The sequence below is a fragment of the Haemorhous mexicanus genome, chromosome 11 (assembly GCF_027477595.1).
Source record: "Haemorhous mexicanus isolate bHaeMex1 chromosome 11, bHaeMex1.pri, whole genome shotgun sequence".
Taxonomy (NCBI): domain Eukaryota; kingdom Metazoa; phylum Chordata; class Aves; order Passeriformes; family Fringillidae; genus Haemorhous; species Haemorhous mexicanus.
This window is the reverse complement of record NC_082351.1, coordinates 897773-918299: the sequence shown is the minus strand read 5'-3', so window position 1 is coordinate 918299 and position 20527 is coordinate 897773. Positions and strand designations below refer to the sequence as shown.

General features: G+C 41.7%; 1 protein-coding gene across 3 annotated transcripts in view; it reads right to left on the bottom strand.

Annotated features, from left to right (window-relative positions):
• Nucleotides 1-20527, bottom strand: part of FGD3 (FYVE, RhoGEF and PH domain containing 3) — a 105175-nt gene that overhangs the window by 31941 nt on the left and 52707 nt on the right. For all 3 annotated transcript variants that reach the window (XM_059856012.1, XM_059856011.1, XM_059856013.1), the window contains exons 3-11: nt 19941-20109; nt 18252-18849; nt 11648-11737; nt 10319-10455; nt 8877-9033; nt 4944-5082; nt 4099-4157; nt 2394-2540; nt 1634-1726 (exon numbers count right to left, since the gene is read on the bottom strand). In XM_059856012.1, the coding sequence (XP_059711995.1) occupies nt 1634-1726; nt 2394-2540; nt 4099-4157; nt 4944-5082; nt 8877-9033; nt 10319-10455; nt 11648-11737; nt 18252-18849; nt 19941-20109 (1589 nt within the window). The remainder of the gene's footprint in view (nt 1-1633; nt 1727-2393; nt 2541-4098; nt 4158-4943; nt 5083-8876; nt 9034-10318; nt 10456-11647; nt 11738-18251; nt 18850-19940; nt 20110-20527) is intronic.

The following is a 20527-nucleotide window of genomic DNA, read 5'->3' as shown; positions in this document are numbered from 1 at the left end:
AACATGTCACACAGTCACCATTATTATGCTCCCCTTTGAATGATTCTTATAAAATTTTTAAAAGTCCAGCTGTCAGAGACTGAAATGTTATAATTTATGTCTTAAACATCTTCATGAAATACTTTTGCTTGTTATAGCAAAACTGTACAAAAGCTGAAGAGAAAACCACCAAAACCCTGAATGGAACCCTACACTGCTCATTGATAAAGATAAGATAAAGTGACTCAGGGGAGAAGAATACATTCAGACAGGGATCAAGCTTAGCACCTTCAGGGTGGAAGTCACAGTCCCGAGGCTATAAACAGACCCTCAAACCAAAGGGTGGGGGGAGGAGAGGTTTTGGGTGTGTGACGAAAAAGCCTCTGATTCGAGCAGTGAACACACATCTTCTGCTGTGCAGAGGAGCTCAGCTGTGGGCCCCTTCACCCTGGCAAAATCCACATCACATCCACATGAAGGAGGACAGCAGAGTCATGGCCCATCAAACACCCCCCCACAAAGGGGTCCCCAGACCCTGCACCAGGGATGATGCAACAGATCCATAGTGTTGCAAAGGACAGTGCCAACCTGCCCTACTCAGGGAGGCATGTGGGCATTCCCACCTGGCCCAAACCACTTCATCAATCCACTGGACTCCATACTTTCCAGTGACAGGCGGCAGGGGGACCCTCACCACCAAGAAGAGCAGATGGAGGGGAGCAATGAGATGTTGTTGGGACCCTGGGAAGGGTGATATGCTTCCACCTAACTGGTGTCACCTTCTCCCTTTCTCTCCACCCATGCACACCTCTTTTTCTACTTCTGTCCTTATTTTCTCTTTCTTTCTCTTTGCCTCTTTTACTATTAAATAAAATACATCACTTTTTTTTGGCACTAACATCTAACTTCATTTGGTTTTAATCAAGTTTTGGGGTATATTTCAAACCTTTCTGGGTTCAATCAGTTTTATTCACAGAGGCTTAGTTTCCTTTGGTCTTCTGTGTTAAACTGGTTCGTAACACCAACCAACCAAAAAAACCCAAAAATAGATAAAATTATAGAGTCATTAACGTTGGAAAAGAACTTAAAGATCCTCAAGTCCAATCATCAAAACAGCACCATCACATTCACCACAAAACCATGTTCTCAAGTGCCACATCCACATGTTTTTTGAACACTTCCAGAGATGGTGACTTCACCCCTTCCCTGTGCAACCTGTGCCAGGGCTGGAAAACCATTTCAGTGAAGATATATTCCCTAATATCCAACCTAAGCCTCCCCTGGTGCAACTTGAGGCCGCTTCCTCTCATCCTGTCACCTGTGAGAAGAGGCCAACCCTCACCTGGCTACACCCACCTTTCAGGCAATTGTAGAAAGTGAGAAGGTCTCGCTCCTTGCCTCCAGACAGAATCCCCCCAGCTCCCTCATCAGACTTGTGCTCCAGACCCTTCCCCAGCTCTGCTGTGCTTCTCTGGACACACTCCAGCACCTTAAGGTCTTTCTTGTGGAAAAACTGCATTGATCCAAAGTGATCCAGAGCTGGGTTTTAGAACTCCATTATATTTTTACATTAATATAATATTATGTATTTAGATTCAGCAGGGATCCAAAGATATCAAGAACATTAAAAAAAGGAAAAAGAAGAGATGCAAACCTGCAGTCCTGCAATGTCCATCTTCTCTCGGACACTGAACTTCTGGCCAATCAGCCTCAGTTTTGGCACACAGTACAGCACCATGCTGTTAAACTGCAATAAGGCAAGAGTTTAACTTAGGCTGTTACATGCTGGACACAGCCTGCACTGTGAAAGTTTAGGGCTCCCATGTGTTTTTCTCTAAGACATAGCTCTCAAGAGGAGATTTAAGGTGAAAGTGAGACTGATGGATCATTATTGAATGAAGTGGGCAGACAGAAGTACCTCAGCCAGTCGCTTCTCCCTTCTGTCCCTCCCTCTGAATTGGACTGCCTTGAAAGCACAAGAGCTCTTCTCCCAGCGCCAATGAGAGCTGGCTATCTCCTGCAACAAGGTGGTTTGGCTGGAAACCACCCCCTGTGGCACTCTGCAAAAACTCAGCCTCTGAGGAGGGAGATGGAAAAGACCCCTTTGGGCCAGTAAAGGCACAGCATGAAAGAAAGAAGGAAATCCTTGAGGAAAAAGCTACAAGAGAAAACTGCTGCTCAGGAGGAGTAGCTGGGCTCAGCTGGTGAATGCGTTTTGTCTTTAAGTTTAGGAAGATGGAAATGTACCACAAAATCATAGATTCAAAGGATGGTTTGGGTTCGAAGGGACCTTAAAGCCTATCTCATTCCACTGCCTGCCACAAGTAGGGACCCCTTCCACTAGACCAGTATGCTCTAAGGCCCATCCAACCTGAGCACAGCCCTGAAAATAAAAGAGCAGCTGAAACACTCACCAGGAATAAATACCTATCCTGTGCTGTGCCATTCTTTGCTGAGAGTTTCTGAATGTGTCCTTCTTTAATGAGCTCGTTGGCTGGGTTAACGATATCCTCTTCACCACCCAGGCGCTCATAGACTTCCAAAAGCTTGTGCATCTTTTCCTGCCAGTACAAACACCCAGCAATTTAAATTAAAAAAAAAAATATTATTCCATGTCATCTATTTCCTACTCTTTAATTTCTGTGGTCAATGTATGTAAGTTGAAAGAAAACAGTCTTTCACTTCCACTATAGATTTGCATTTATATTAAAACCCATTGCATACTCTTCAGTACTATTCCCCCCTCTGGATTAGTCATACTGGATTAGTTATACTTGGATTGTATTATTTAATGACACTTTGAGATAAATTTATTTGATTCTTTTAGACTATTACTATTCAACACTAAATATGTTATCATAGAATCATAAAGGTTGAAATAAATCTCTAAGATCATCAAGTCCAAATATTAATCTCTGGAACTTTAGAAGCAATGTCCAATAAAATCAATGGCCAAGCTGGAGACCTGTTCACTACCAAATAATGGAAGCATGATTTATTTCTTCTACTGCACCATAATAAGAGTAGCAGCCAACAATTAATTCAACCCTCCACTAACTTTTGGGGATTTTGCTACAGGCATTCACTTTCCTTTCAGTCTGGCTTGGACCTCAAGCAGAAAAATTATTATAGCAGCCTTTTCCAATGGGTCTTCTGTACTAACAGAAAAAGCAACCGACAGAGTAACCAATGAGCCAACAAGTTGTTTCATATTCCTGATATCTGCAGAGATACCGTACAAAGCTCCCAGAAGTTAAGAGGCCCCAAACCAGAAAAATTTCCACCAAAATATATCCTTATCAAGAGAACATGCCAGACTCAAATAGAAACAGATGGTTTCCTAACTATGTTTTCCGACATACTGGCAATACACAGACACCAGCTGGCTACTTCCCCATAGCAGCCACAGGAAACCTGGTCTCCTGGTGTCCCCACCAGCTGGGGGAGGAAGTAATGGTCTGATAGGGAAGTGAATATAAACCTTGGACCTAAGCCAGATATACATTTCAGGTCTGTTTGATACAAAATGTCCTGAGATATCTGGGTGCACCAAAGGGATAACATCTGCAGCTGTAAAGCCCATTTACTTTAATGGTAATGCACTAGCTCTTCTATATGTAAAACCTGTGCTGATGTCCAAAATCTCCACATGTGACTGCCCAGCTTCTGAAGCACAGCTTTCTGAAGCTACTGATGCATGCAAAAGGCACATTCTGTGCACTTAAGATGGGCCAAAATCAAACCAAAGCAACCTTCATTCTGTTGAAGAACTGTAGGACTAAATAAACAGTGTGAAAATCTGCAAGGACACTTTGTGAATGGGCCTAATTGGAATACTTTCAACACTTTTCAAGGAAAAGCAAATAACAAGTCTTATGAAGATGTCCTTTTTCAACTCATTGGGTCCTTAAGAATGAGGGAGGTGGAATTTAAGCCAAACAAGCCACAGAAAACTGCATTTACAATAAAAGAACTCAGACATCCAACATATGTTTAAAGCCTTAGTGACAGGTAGATATTCCTCTCCAGTTACCATGCTGAGCCTGCTGTAATGGGAGGCCCTCAGTTTAGCCAAGTGTTTCAGTCAGATCATGATTCCATTCTGGAATTGCTACTCACCATCTTCCGGATGGCTGCATTGGAATGGTTTGCTGCTGTCGATATCAGCTCCAGTGACTCTGCAATAAAGGTACCAACAATTATGCGTTCTCTAGATTATATCTTTTAATAGCATCTTGGGGAACAGGTTCACCTCTCTGAGTAGTTTTTCCTTCAAAATTGATGATACATAAGCAATTATAGACACAATCAGCTCTGCCTGTTCAACTGATCTATGTTTCATCTTTCTCTCCTAAAAATCTAGATGAGCCAAAGCATACAGTGACAAAGAACCCTCACTTTCTAGGAATCATCTATTAAAAGTCAAATCTCACTTAAGTCTTCCCAAGCATATTTTTGTTTCCTTTAAACAGGGATTTCTTGCTTATGGTGATATGGACACTGTTTTGGTTGAGAGCAAAAACTCCTTGTAATCAAGAGAAGTCCATTTCTCCTGTTTCACCATATAAACAGAGTCTATCTGGCTTTCTTGGCAAGAAATACACATTTAAATTCAATACAAATTTAAAACCATTCTTCCTTTCTTCCTCTGGCTACTGCAAGGATGTCTTCCTGTCTTTGTCTTTAGCTACACAATGGATTAAATAAAAAAGTTAGATGTTCTACTACAGCAAACTTCAACATATTGTTAGTTTGTTTGCCAGAGCTGCTTTTATTCCTAGAGCAGGCATTCCAACCCTTTTCTTCTCAACTCCAAAAGCATTCAAAATCCCTATGTCTGGCAATAATTTGATTAATTCAAATCTCCATTTCTACCATAGTCCTTGTTGTAAGTATTTGAACACATGAAGAAAAACTGCCCAATATTTCATTGTGCTTTTAGACAGAGAGGCGTTTACATGTACTTTCAGCATCTTTCCTGTCTGGAGATTCTTCTGGAAGTTTCTTTAAATAGTCCTTCAGGAGAAGCTCATAACGAGGAATCCTTTGCACTGGTTCAAGCATATGATGCTGCAAAGTCAGGTTTCCACACACCTCCTGTTTCTGTAATGGAGAGAAAATAAGAACAGATTTTTTTCTGCCTTTGGTGTATTACAGAATGAAAAATGACCATTCACATACAGCTAGAGGAGTGTACAGGAGCTTCTCAAGCCATCATGGGTCAACAGACTCATTAGGGTGGAAAAGATCTTTGAGATTATTGAGTCCAAGCATAAGCTTCACACTGCCAAGGCCAACTAAATCGCATCCCCAAGTGCCACATCTGGCACAGCTTGAGGTCATTTCCTCTTGTTCTGTCTCTTGTTTGCTGGAAGCAGAGCCCAACCTACACTCCATCTGCCCCTTCCTGTCAGGAAATTGTGCAGAGTGAGAAGGTCCCTCCTGAGCCTCCTTTTCTCCAGGCTGAGCCCCTTCCCCAGCTCCGTTCCCTTCTCTGGACACACTCCAGCCCCTCAAGCTTTTTCTTGTTTTGAGAGGCTCAAAAGTGACCCCAGAATGTCCAGCACAGCGGATGGGCACTGCCCTGGCCCTGCTGCCACACCAGTGCTGAACAGCCCAAGGTGCCCTGGTCCTTCTTACCCACCCAGGCTCCTGTCCAGCCACTGCCACCAGAATCCCCAGGGCCTTCCAGCCCCTCTGGCTCAGCCTGGAGCTGCAGGGGCTATTGTGACCCAAGGACAGGACTTGGCACTTGGCCTTGTTCAACCTCAATCACTGGCCTTGGATCCAGCCTCTCCAGAGCTGGAGAGCCTGACAGCAGATATCAGAGCTGGCAGATTTTATGGGAATCTTCATCCCATGTCTGGCATGTTCTGCCAATATGCAACTATCTTCTTTCAGAAGGCTCAGAAAAGCTCTTCCCATCCATGGCCCTGTGCAGCTTTGTTCTCCCAACTTCATGAAATCAGAATGCCCCCAGGAACGTATTGCTTGCCAGAGCTCACTGTCTGAGCAGTAGGCACACTGCTCACACATCAGCTTTGAAAGGCAGAGCTCTCTCAAATTCTGCCTCTTTTTCACTTGCCCAAAAAGGGGAGGAGATTTGAGTCTGGTTATACAAAACATCATCCAGTAAGGCACCAATGGGCTCTGCTTACAATGGCACTGAGTATTGCAGTGTACTTGTTTTCATAGGATCTTGTGAAGCAAAAGAATATTTCCGTTTAAAAGAGGAGAGATGAGAATCTCAATAAGAACCAGTAACTTGCTTTAAAGCACACAGGAAGTTTCTGATAGTGATGTAATCTGACTCCACAGGAGCATGTTAACCACAGACAGACACAAGCTCTTCTACACAGCATTATTTTTACATCAGCCCACTAATGTGGTCTGCTCCCATGTAAACAGCCTCTCTACAACCATGTTAATTTCACTGTGCATTTCTCAGAGAAAGGAACTTCTTTCAAGTATCTGCAATTTCCTCATAAATATTTCAGCCCACACCAGACTGCTGACTCACTCCATTCTCACAGCAAGACTGGAGATAATGGGATGAATGTCTGAGAGGAAAATATTAGCTATCCTTCCAGAAATTCAAAGGACTAAATTTGATAAGTCACAGTCATCAACTTATTAGTAACATTTGATTTTTGTTTTCTGCTTTCCCTAATTTAATATAATTAATAACAGTGAATGCCTAATGCTGTATATTATATATACACTATTCCATTAGCACCTTAGGTAGACAGTGCATCCCCAACGGATCACAACACACTTCAACTGGTATGTTGAAAACTATCAGTGGCTTTTGATAGTGCAGAGATATGTCAAATAAATGGACTAAGCATTTTGGGTCCAATCTCTGCCTCCTGCAGCTATGATCACTGAGCAGCAGAGCAAAAGGTGCTGTGTAGGTGTGACTGAATAACCCACAGCGCAATTCTGTCATCAGCAGGCTTCCAAAGTGCATCTCCTGCCTGCATCGCCAGTGCCCACACTGCCTGGCAAGAGCTCTGCTCAAGCAAGAGCAGAGCTGCCCATGATCTGGAACTGGTGTAGACCAACAGGTGACATACATCATTTATATTGGAAGTGCGTTGGTGGGAAGAGACAGGTGAATTTTAGAGAAGGGAGTTGCCTGTTCTGTAGGGAAAACAGTCCCAAATGGATTAACCTGCAGAAAGTTGTGTCTTGCCACAGGCTGAGGAGAGCAAAACACAGTGCTGGTGTGCATGCCCTTAGTGGGAGCAGGATGGGTACAGCCAAAATAAGGGTAAGAAAAGGTCCTGTGGAGCAGCAGCATGGCAGGAAAGGACCTCCCCCAATCCTTGCTTCTCCAAACTTCTGTCTGAGTCTCTGACACAGCCCTAAACCTCCACACAGGGCCTCTCCTCTCCCAGCTTGCTAGGGGATTACTTGATTCCTGACAGCTGGCCCAGCCACAGTCCTTCCATTTAGGGCAGGCAGCTGTGCACCCTGTTCAGCTTAACCCACTCCTTGCCAGCCCTCCCCTCCCAAAGGACAGTATCTGCCTTCCCAGGACTGGCACAGGGATGCTTATGAGCGTCCTGGAGCCTGCATCCCTTCAGCTGGCCCAGGGGACAAGCAGAATAGAGCAGTTTTATGGATACATCAGCATAACTGGAGTTCTTCCCATCTCCCTGCGCAGCTTTTTGTGCAATTATGAGAAAACAAATGAAAATCCGTGTTAAGCATCCTCCTGTGGAGCTGTGATCCTGAGAGCTGCTTGCCACTGAGGAAGCCTCAGGACAACCAGACAAACAGCAGATGCTGTCAGTGACATGTCAAAACTTAAGCACACCCACCTCAGAATGAAACTGTATTTATTAAAAAAAAAAATTAAGTTAGAAATGAGGAAGACAAATCCAAAAGAGTCAGAATTACTGGGCCAAGGGTGAAGTTTCATTCTGTGATCTGATACTCCTCCTAAACCACAGAATCATGGAATGGTATGGGTTGGAAGGGACCTTGAAGACCATCCAGCCCAACCCCCGTCCACTGTCCCAAGTTGCTCCAAGCCCCATCCAGCCTGGTCTTGAACACTTCCAGGGATCCAGGGGCAGCCACAGCTTCTCTGGGCAGCCTGTGCCATGGCCTCACCACCCTCACAGGGAAGAATTACTTTCCAATGTCCTATCTAACCCTGACCTCTGTAAGTTTAAAGTCATATTTAAAAAAAAAAAAAGAAAATAAAAAAAAAAAGCTTGAGTGGAATAAAAGCTGTGCATGAAATCTGTGTACCAGAAAAAGAGAAGAAAGGAATGCCACTAAAATTGTGTAATTTTAGTATGTCTTATTATCTTGACAACGTGTGTCATGAACTGGGAAACAAAAAAATACACTGAATTAAGTGAGGATCTCTCACACCTGGTTCTAGCCAACAGGGAGTTAATTTTTTCCAGTAGCCAGGATGAGTGTGGCCAGGGCCCCAGTGTTATTGGATAACATCTCAGATCATTTCCAGGCTGGAAGAGAGGGTCTCATTTCAGAGAAGGCTCCTTATGGTGAGCAAGTGTGGCACATGGAGCAGTTTGGGTGATGCTGGTCCTGACCGGAGGGAGTGGTTTCGGTGACATTGCTGCAGCTGGATTGAGCTCTGCACTCTCTTTTTAGTCCACCTTTATTTTTATTATTGATATTGTTGCTCTTACTGTTTGTTTTCTTATCTCATTGGTGTTTCCAGTAAATTGTTCTTACCTCAACCTATGATTTTTGCCTTTTGTGCCTAAAGCTCTCCTCTTCAGACGCTCCAGGAGGAGGGGAAAAGGGCAGAGGGGGAAAGCAAAGGAGTAGCAGTGTGGCTTTGGAGTCTCTAAACTGGGGAATATCATTCCTAAACCATTACAATCTCCCTATTATGGCAATTAAAAACATACCTGTATATTCTGAACAACGTCTTTGAAAGGAGAGGACCGCTGCATACATGTGTTCACTATGTCCATTGCCCTGTCAAAGTTCTTTACATATTCTCCATACATTTTCAGAAAAGGAGCCAGTTTCTGCAGGATATCTCCTAGCCGTGGGTTGACGCTCCTGTGGTCAAGAGACAGGTAAGTACTGAAATCTCTGGAAATCAATGGTGTCTTCAGAGAGAAAACATGGCTGTAAGATTTCCACAGTTGTCTCCCACATGCACAAGCACTTACACATATGTGCAATCAAGACAGGCTAAATTTAGTTTAAGGTAATCTATGCAATATCCTAGATGAAACGTCAAACATGAATCCTGTTGTACAAGGGACGACATTTCTCCCCTCACTGTCTTAAGTGAAAAGCAGACTGACTACATATCATCAAAAGAACTTCTGCCCAACACAAAATCTTGTGGGAAACTTTTACTTATTAAAAGTAATCTCTTTCACCACAGCCAAACATCTGAATTGGTTTTCATGCAAAGAGATGGTTCAATTCAGCGGGGCAATCCCTAGGGGCTAGTAACCCCAGGCTGGAGCAGCAGTAGCCACAAATCTCTCTCTGCCAAAGTCATGGCCAGGCAGAGAGCCAGCCATTCTCCCCCAGTCTGCCTGCAAGACCCTCTTTAGCCAGTTGACAAGCTTCTATCCTCTTCTGACCCCCAGACTCTGTAGTCTTCTTCCCCTTTGTTACAGTTGTCCCTGCAAGTGCAAGTCAGGCACAGAGGTGCTGAGATTCATTTACTCCTTCTGGTCACTGACAAACGTGTGAAGACTGGACTCAGCCAAGAGAGAAGTAAGCCCTGGTCTTGTCTTGATCAATCAGGGTACCTGGAAAGGTCAGCACTACCTGCACCTGCCACTGCAGGACACCATGCAGCCAATGTGTCCCCTCAAACCGGGTTTCCTGGATCTGACTTACAATTAACCTTTCTACCTATCACTGTGTTTCTCCCTTATCTACAGCTTACAGAATCACAGAATCATTAGGGTAGACCTTAAAACCAACAAGTTCTACGTTCAACTTCTTATAGTAGCCAAATTTTAAATGGTATTTGAAAATATTTATTTCAGCTATGGGCCCAGAAGAAGCAATTTCATTCCTTCCTAGTACTGTAATTTCATAGTACTGCAATAATAGGAGAGTAGAATTGCAGTAACGAAAACAGCTCCAGTAATACTTCCAATAAAAAAATGCTCACAATGTATTCTGGAAGTTTTAAGTGCTCAGGCCTACTCCTTAAGTCAGAAATGTTTCAGAGACTTCAGAAATGTTTGAGAGTTAGTAAATAACTAATGTAACTACTGCATTAAACAATAAAAAATTTGGAATTAGACTAGGCCTTATGGTTGCTACAGTTTCTTGAAAAAGTATTTTTTAAATAATTGTAATGACAGCTACCTACCATTCTTGTGTAATTCTTGTTTTGAGCTCAGGAAGAAGAAATTGTCCATGGAAACAATAGATGGAAGAAATATTTGAGAAGATGCCTGTTATCACATCAGGTGAGATTCCTGCTTTGGACAATTTAGTGCAAAAAACCTGCAGAAGGTAACAAGACAGTACTAACATTTTTAAACTAAAAATAGTCCTAGACATGCTGATTTTAGATTGCAATTTTGCAAAGCTGACTGCTTAGAACAGAGGTGCAGATTTTGACCCCTGGTAGCCAGTCCTTGGAGTCTTAAGGAGGTTCAAAAAATTTAAGCCCACTGTCACCCAGGGTTAGATATATCACTATAAGGCAATTGAAAAAACTAGGAAAATCTGAGCTGTAATTAAAAAAAAATTGAAATGACTGAGAAGATCAGACATCTCATATTTGAATGCAAGCTGCAAAGATCATCCAGTCCCTGAAAAGCATTTACAGCTATTTACACAAAGCAAAATAAATAATGTAATTTGGTTTTTCTCAGTAGGGAAAAATTACACTATACTGAACAAAAGGGAAAGACATTCCCTAGGTTTCTATGGTCCAGAAACAGTTTCTGTTAATCTAATACTATGGGCTGTAAGTCTTCCATACAGCTCCGAGAGTTTTAGGGTGAAGCATTCTCCAAGTTACAGCTTCTAACAGCATTTCTTGCCAGGTGACAGTTTTCTATTTATTTTTCTTCTACTCATTTTTAAAAAGCACTTGGCTAGAAATGTGTCTCATCCTCATTTTTATTTCTTTCCTGCACATTCATGGGTTTTTTTCTTTGAGGCAATTACAGAAATGCCTGAATTGTGTAGCGTCAACTCAAAGTCTATGGGGAAGAAAGTTCAGATTCATCACACCATGTGTAAACGTGATAGGCAACAATTACAAAACAGACAGGTAAAAAAATAGTTTGCTGTAGCCACAGGGCTAACACATGTGGCCTGATTTTAGTAAAACTTCAACTTCTTGCACATCAAAGAGCAATCAGAGATTTCATAATTTCTTAGTGCCCTCATTATCCTTGTGATTTCCTCTCCCCATGCACCCAGGGTGGAACCAAATGCTGGCAGTGTCTGTGTCTTGGACTGCTGCTTTCCCATTTCCCTCTCTGCCATCCCAACGCTCTGTTTCCTTTCAGAGAACCCTCTTGCTCAAAGCTCGTGTCTGGGATCCACGGCACACAGCCTGACAAGCAAACTCTATCTTCCACCTACACACAGTGTTTGTATTGAGCTACAGCTTAGGCAATGGACAGGAGACATCATTGCTGCTCACTGAAAAGAAAGGAGAATTAATTCAAAATAGAATTACCTGGTCCAAGAGATGGAGTCTTTTAACATACGCTTCTTCTGTGTGGAGCAGCTCATTGGCGATGTTGAATAGCTTTTGGGGCTCTGTACACTGAAAAAGAAATTACAAATGACACAGTCCATCTGCACCTCCACATCTAAGTTCCACTAACTGTTCTGTTTTTCATTTTGTCAGTCGCCAAAATCCTACCAGCAGAGGAGCCTGGAGTGAAAGAGGGTAACACATTTCAGAATCTGCTCCACACCTCTCAAAAGATCACTTTGCTCCAGAGACATTTTAATGCTGTTTTCTGAAAGAGAATTAGTAATGCATTTAGTGGCTGGTCAGGACATCACCTGAGTTCATTATGGCTTTATAAAAAGAACCAGAAACATCCTCTAAACCTGGAAATAAGTCTAGTTAATTTGAGAAATAAAACAATAGACTGTAAATCAATGGTTCTCCTTTTTGGACTCAGATCCTGTAACTAAATTGAAAACTAGAAATCAGGCTGTTTGGCCAGATTTCTACCCTTGCCAGCACAGCATTACTCTCTGTGGCATATTTCTAAGATTTTTTTGCAGCTTTATACACAGGCCAGTTCCCTGGAAAGAATTTTCAGCAAGGAAACCTAAATTACGCAGTGAAGCCTTTCATTAAGCTCATTAAAAAAAAAAAAAAAAAAAAAAAAAAAAAAAAAAAAAAAAGACTACTTAAAAACTCTAAATACAGTTTTAAAGCGCTGACTTTAGGCACTGTTCAGCCAAAAGCTACATAGGCCCTTCGCTAGCTAAGTGCTTCAAAATACCTAAATTACTAGAATACAGGCTTGAGCTTTCCAACAATCTTTTAAGGTGTTAGACTTTAAACACCATGCCTACATATAATGAAACCAGTCCAGAACAGAGTCTTGGCTGGCTTGTGTTCTGGAATACAAGCATGGAAAATGGGCAGCAAAGATGATCAAATGTAGGGAAACTATCCTGGACTGGATCTAGAAAATAAGACAAATGCAATGAAGGTAAGAGGTGCATTAAAGATTCCTGGAATGGAGAACATTGATTGGGTGCAATTAATCACTATTTCTATGGGAAAATTGAAGGGCATCAAATAAAATCACCAAGGTGCTGCTTCAGGTGCTGCTTCCTCAAGAAACACAACATTGCCTGCAGTAACCTTCACACAGGTTCACAAAAGAGCCCGAAATATCCATAGAGGAAAAATTCATCTGAAGTCTATTAAACACAGGGGGCAATTTCCAGTTCAGGAAGCACCTAGGCCTGTCACCAGTAGCAGTGCTCCATCCCAAATGCCTGTCTCTGGTGTTCGCATTTGGGGCAAGGACTTGTAGATATAACCCTGTGAGCCACCATCAGACTGTTGGAAAATATCAAATAAAGGCTCTCTTTGAGCTTCTTCAACATTACCTTGTTTTGTTTCCAAATAAATTGATGAGAAAAATTTAAACACCCATCCTCCATACAGATTCAGACAAACTGCAGAACAACTGAAAACCTCAAAGGCTTTTCAAAGAAAGCCATGAACTCCAACAAATCAGACCCACAATTATCCTACATGGAATGAGGTGCCACTTGGCACGAAGTACCCATAGCTCCATGATGTAAGTATTATTGAAGGAAAGTGGATAGCTTTCCTGTATTTGAAGCAACATCAGACTTCCTCTGAAGCAATCCCTCTATTTCCAGGCACAAATCTGAAGATAGGGAAACATGCCATGAGTGAAGTTTTGACACGGACTCTCTCTGCCCTGCATCTCAAATTATTCTGAGTCAATTCAAATCCTCTTTTAAACTCTTTCAACATGCTACACAACATTGTGCTCTGTTCACTATGTATTAATATTTAGGGGAAGTGAAAAAAAAACCAAACCACAGCACAGTAAGTTTTGAAATTGTTCCAAGCAAATACATCTTATACAGTTTACACTGAAGTCCACTGCTGGCCCAGTCAAACCCAGTATCTACAAGGATCTCTCAGCGAGAAAGAATTTATCTGCTGGTGTTGCTGGGCACAAAAGAGCGCTCAAATGAAAGGCACTGATGTAACTAGCTGGAATGCCAGCCACCAAGAGCATCCTTTGAGTTGTTTGAATTCAGAATTGGAAAAATACTTATTTCCAACCAAATACATTTGTACTCAGAAGTCAATCTTTACATAGCACAGGCACTTTTTAACCTCCTGACCTTCACCATCTGCAATTTAGTTTATATTTCAAGAAAACTTGCTGACATCTGCTTAAATACCAAAAAAGGGCTGAACAGACTCAGCTGGAGCTCAGTTTTGCTGAGTGACTCTATCTTCAGTTGCTCTCTCTGCTGGGCAGAGGGGCAGGCACATTTTTCAGACAAATTTGCAACATATTTGCCTTTCAATGGGCATAACATTTTAAATGAAACTGTAGATTAATTAAACATGGGGCAGTCCCATTCTTCTAACTTCATTTTGTGCCATCGTAGGATAGCTTTAACAAAGCCTGAGCCATCATTCAGTTCACTAGGAACAAGATACATCATGGTCCATGTTTCTAAAGGAAAAGTAAAACAGACCTGCAAACTGAGATTATGCTCTGCTTTGTGCAGAGCTCTCGCTGGGTGACTGCTCGCCACAGCCACAGCATCTCCTGTGCAGTCATCCCCTAGAACCTTACACCTACTGCAAAGGCTGGACAGAACAGTGTGGCTGGTGGGGTGACAAGAAAGATGAGAAAACTGAAGAGGGAGGAGTTGACTTCACAACACAGAAAGTTCACTCCAGTGCTCGAAGAAGCATGATGCAGTTTCACTTCTTTGTGAAAGATTCAAAAATTCATTTTCAGCTGCAACTGTCTGTAAAACATTTTAAATAAAAAGAAACAACAGCCTAAAATCAAACAGAATCAGTTTCTCATGAAGGTCAGATTCACACTTGGAATGCATTTGCACCTCAAATCTTGAAGCAACCATTTTTCATATAATGGGTGTGCACAACTACATACAGTCAGCATCTGTCTCACTTAGGGCACATAGGGCTTTCAGCAAATCTTGCAAGAGAGCTGCTGGGATAGAGCTTAGGTTAAAATCATACATGGTTATGCTTCAAAATTCCACCAGTCAGCCCTGCAAAGACCACAAAAAGTCACAGAAAGATTATAGACCACTTCCTATTCAACAATGCTGAAAACTATACGGAAAAGTTATCCTATGCTTGATTGTCTTTGTTGCACTGAAATCACATTTTCCTTAAGATACTTAAATCATGATGATGGCATCTCTGAATTTTCTCAACCAACATTATGACTAAAACATTGACATATAGAATTTTTTTCTGAATATACATGGAGATAATCTCACCCAAAGGTCATAGTAGCAGGACTGCAGGTCAAATTTTACAACACACACTGGACAATGAAATCAGATGTGAAACTCCAGCAACGTACAGGCAGAATGGAAGCATGTGTCCATGAATGCATGAGAGCCAAGTGGGGCTCCATTGTTACTATTTACACAGCAAGATGCATGACAGAGGGAGAAAAGCATTCTTTGGTGATTACACATGAGCATATATTACTCTTAGTGAAAAAATGCCCAAAAAAGCCCCTCTGAAGCACTGGTACCCCTCCCAGAAGCATTACTCAGCCTCTCAGGCAGTCAGACATCTTGGGACTTTGGAGCACAACAGTCCCTCAGTCTCACTTTCATGTCACTTCTTTTCTTTGCAACCATCTTTGTAACCATCCAGGTTAATGTGCATCACTTTCTGGAGCTCCTGACATTTCTGAGACATTATCAAAACTAATAACTTCCCCTTGGTTCTTTTTATTTTGATAAAAGATAACTGAATATCCCAGTAAATCGCTCCTGAGATTTTAAAACATAATTTGTGCTAATAGTGAGCCCTGTTAGACTGCTGCAGACTCCTAAAGAATCACTGCATAGCTAAGCCTAGACTAAATAAAACAATACCACACACATATCAGGCAAGGTTACCTTCCCCAGCCATGAGCTGTGTGAAGCTTGGGTGAAAGAGAGATAACTGAAGTAGAAAAGAAGAGTTATTCATGATCTTCACTTACACGGATATCCTAGGAGTTACTGAGCCATCATTAAATCACTCTGCAGCTGTACTTATGCTTCCAACAGCTTTCATATTTAATGATACCACTGGTTACCTTCATGGTGCAACTGCAAAGCCTGGTACTAGGGGAAGGAGGAGGAATGCAGGAAAAATGCTTTCCCAACTTAAGGCTTTTTGAAAGAGAGGAGGGCTCCCCAGCTCCCAAGCCAGCAGCTGATGCCAACTGAATTCTCTCTCCTTTCAAGCAGAAAAATTATCAGTTTTGTCAAGGGTGATGTGAAATTCCAGCCTAAGAATAACCATGGAACAAGTCAACTTTGAATCATGTTAGCTCTCCTTGCTGGAAGCTATGGCCCTTCACTCTAACCCTGAGTCCATAGTGCTCCAAATCTGCAACAGAATCAAAGAGGGGAGCAGGAAATGACCTCAAGTTATGCCAGGGGAGGTTTAGATTGGATATTAGGAAAAAGTTTCTTCACTGAAGGGTCAGGCATTGGAAGAAGATGCCCAGGGAAGTGGTGGAGTCACCACACATGTAAGTGTTCAAAAACCAGGTAAATGTGGTTCTTAGAGACACAGTGTAGTGGTGAACCTGTCAGTGTAGTGGTTGGACTCAATGATCTTGGAAGTCTTTTCCAACCATAATGATTCTGTGATTTTATGTGACACTTGACACAGAAATTGGCTTCACCCAGTGTGTCCCCAGAAGAGGGCACAATCTTTACACTGAAGAAGAGGCAGCCTCTCTCTCAGCCTTCCTCCTCTATGTGGCTGCAAAAACCAGGTGACTTCCTGTAGCTTGGTGAGCCTCAAAACTGCCTTTGGGAAGGGGAAATAAACTCAGACTACATGGGAAAACCTGCAGCGCATCACATAAAGGAGGGAGGGTAATACAAAAAGAACAAAACAAACGAGTTTTCTTCTGGAGACACCTCTCATAAATTCACCAGGTGAGCTCCAGAGAATTACAGCTTCATAATTTTGTGGTTTGTCAGCCTTATTTCCCACTATATGGACACATAACCTAAGGAACAAGACTCAAAAACAGCCATCAAATAATTGATGTCGTACGAAACAGTGGTATTTGTGAACAAAGCACTTCTTAATCATATGTTAAAGTGTTCAGCTTGGGGTTGTCACTGTTGGTTTGATACAGCATTCCTAGTCCAAACTGTAAATTTAATTACCAGATTAAAGATTTTTTTAATGTAATATATTATTTTTCAGGAGTTGGTCTTTGATGATTGTTATGGGTTCCTACCAACTCAGGAAATTCTACAATTCTAGGCTTTCTTGCTGGCCTGTTGCAACTAATAACATATCTTTTAAATAATATTTCAGCAGGACACATGCACATACATGCACATTATGAATATAAAACAACATAAGTATGTCACAGTGTGCGTATGTAGGTATAAACACACTTGTCAAGCTCTGAGGTACAGAACTTGCATGTCATTTTCATCATTCTTTTATTTGTACCAGATGATTGACCTAGAAACTAAGAAATGCATTCTAATGTCCACATTTCCCAAGGGACAAGCCCTTGACCAACACAAATAATTATATACTGGGTGATTTCAACAGAACCACCCAATTTATAAAAACTGAGGTGTGGACACTGCACTTCACTAGCTACAGATCATTAGCTGCAGCTGCTCATCCTATTCTTTAAAACACAAAAATCCCACATATTAACTTTACTGTCATCATGACTTGGGGGGGGAAAAACCCAAACAAACCCAAACACCTGCAAATACAACAAAAAGAGCCACCAAACAAAAGTGCAAAAAGTGGAATATTTTGCAGATATGTTGCAATATTCTGTTCCATTTTTCTGGAAAAATCTAATCCCTTCTAACAGCACTATTTCTAAAAATAACTGTCTTGATAAGCTGATAATCAAAGGAATCTGTCATTAATCTTACATAGCTGCTGCAAACACACAACAGCCTGGACTACATTAGTCTGGAATCAAAGAAAATTCTCTTTTCCAGCTACAGTTTCCTAAAAAGTAATTTGACATAACTACCATTAAAAAAACTTCTTTGCACTCAAGAAGTGGCCACACCAACAAAAGCACAGGTTTCTGTAAAAAAACCACTCTAAATTTTGTGTGAGACAAGATTCTGATCCTGCCCGTTCTACTTGGATGCAAGGTCCTGACCCTGCAAGAAGCGCTATCCAAATAACTCTCTGAATAACACAGAGCTCCATGGAAAAGAACATGCTCTAACAAGCTGAACCTAGACAAACCCAAGCAACCAGCACAAGGTAGGAGTCTTGGCCTACGAAATATTTGAATTTTAACAGCTAACCTCTGGCTGTGATGAATTCTCTTATATTAAACCTTTTGAAGCAAGCTGGGAACCTTTCTAAAAAACTAAGTCAGGAACAAGTTAGGACCTGCATAAAGCAGGAGACAATACTGACTATCATGATGCTTTGACGAAAAACCAATTAAACAAACTATCCAAACAATGTATTAAAGCGATGTAAGTGTCAGGAACTGGTTTCTGAGCGCTCGATAGCAACAAACAAACTCCCTTACCTTGTTTACATCCAAATACTCTAACTTTGGCACTTCTGGTATCTCTTGCTCCTCACTGCTTCCTTCATCAATGTCACTATCGTCATCCTGCGTGGAGTCTCTCTTCTGCTCCATTGAGGAAGGTTTGGTGCCCTTTCTGTCAGGTTCCATCTCTCCTGGGTTCCCAGCCATGCTGGGCTTCTTCTGCTCTGCCCCTTCTTCACTGGGGAATGTTTCCCCAGCCACACTACAAGAAGGACTGTCAATGCCACTGTCTCTGTTGGGAATTTTACCACTCCCATTCAGTTCTGCAGTTGAGTCTTTATTGCCAAGCTCTTCATGGGACTCTTTGCTCACAGTCACAGCAGTACAGTCTTCATGGCTTTTGTTATCACCTATGCTCAGCTCTTTAATTTTCATTATGTCTGTGTTAGTTAGATCCGTGCTGCATGGTATGTTTGGCTCAGCTTCAACCAATTCAGTTTTGTCATTTGTGGAAGAGTCACTGGAAGCCACTGTGTCACGGTCACACAAGCTCGTCTGCTTGGATAAGTCCAGGCTAGGTTCCATTTTAAGAGCTAAATTTAGCTGGTTTCTTTGAAGAATATGTATAGGTTGCCTGTGGGTGAAAAGAAAGCATCACAGTCATATTAATGCTAAGGTTTCACAAGTGCCCTGAAAGAGAGAGTGTGATTGCCATTTGATTCAAGTTGTATTTCTTGCACCACACTGACAATCCCAGAAGACAAGAGTGTGCACATTTGCAATAATAATGATCACACAACAACATCCAGCGAAAAAACATCACCCCTACATTCTACTGAAATGGCACCACAAGAATCCTGGGCCTTTAGTGCTTTCCATGTCACCTTGAAGAACAGTCTGGTTTGAGGGTTTGGAGAAGAAGAAATCATCTCTAAAAAGAAGCAATTGGTTCTGGGCTCATTTAAACAGAAACTCTCATTCTTCAACAGAACCAAGCTCTTTTGGCAAGGTATTTTCTGCCAGAGAGGAGGTACTGAAGCATGAGATGGCACCACTTTTGCTTTTTGAAAGACATCAGGTTCACTCAGTTGATAACACTCCAAGGCACAGTATGATACCTGCCTCCATCTCCCTCTTTGTGGAAAAAACCCCATCACTTAGCTCCATCAGGCACATTTGTTTCTTCAGGAAAACTTTTCCTGAAGAACATGTGTTTGCAAAATGAGCTGGTTTTACAGCAAAATATATATATTTTATCCAATTTAGTGTCTTCCATTATGAAGTTTTAAAACAACTGCTGTTCTACATGACATTGTTTCACAGTTCCCTGTACCCTTCCATGCCTTCAAGAAGCAAGATCTGATGTTTATTGTATCTTGGACAGAAAACTCTATTAGTTCATATCATAACAATCAAGTACCTCTGATGCAATTCTCCTATCTAGACAGCTTACCGAAAGCAGACTGTGGGCTATTTGCCTTTGTTAAAATCTTACCAAATTCAGCAGGTCTTAAGCTCCTTAAGCATGACTGTATGTTACAAACTAAAATTTGCAGTTTTTATTAAAAATATACTTTGTCCTCAATAAAACTTTGCACTTCCAGTAGAAAACATCCCAAGAGGACTTTCCAGGGGATCATTATAGTTAATGTTTTCTAATATTATATTCTAAGCTAAAAATGCAGAAAAGGGAGAGGAGAGCAGATCTGGCAAAGCCATATTTACCTAATACTTTCAAATTTCTCAATGAGCGTGTTGACTCCTGCTGATATTGGTATTTCTTCCTCTCCAGGTGCTAAGCTCCTTGATGTCTTGGGATCAGCTGGCAAAGGCCGAGATGGTGCAGGAGGAATTCTTTCCTGTCCAGGTTTGAGATGGACAGGTTTAGGAGGTACTAATGAAAGAGAAGGGAAAAAACAGGAGGATAAATCACCATCTTCTTTATCCTAAAGTGGGAACAAAATCCAGACCAAGAGGTACGCATTCTTTCCTCATTTTTTATGAGTGGCACAGGTGCAGTTCCGAAGTATTGCTTACACCAAAGCAAGCTGCTAAAGAAAAATGACAGGCTTCTATTTTGTGTCTCTACAGCTGGCTTAGCCGTGCTAACAAACCGAGCAGCTTGCAGTGCTGCACTGCTTCCTCATTACCAAACAGGATGCACAGCTTACGCTTCAGTTTGCAAGTTTACTTGCCATCTCAATCACACTAATGAACTTCCCCTTCCATGACTTCTCAAAATTCTGGCACCCCATTGAATGTCTTATATTGGGAAAAAAAGGTAGAGGGATGAACCACATCCCAAAATAAAC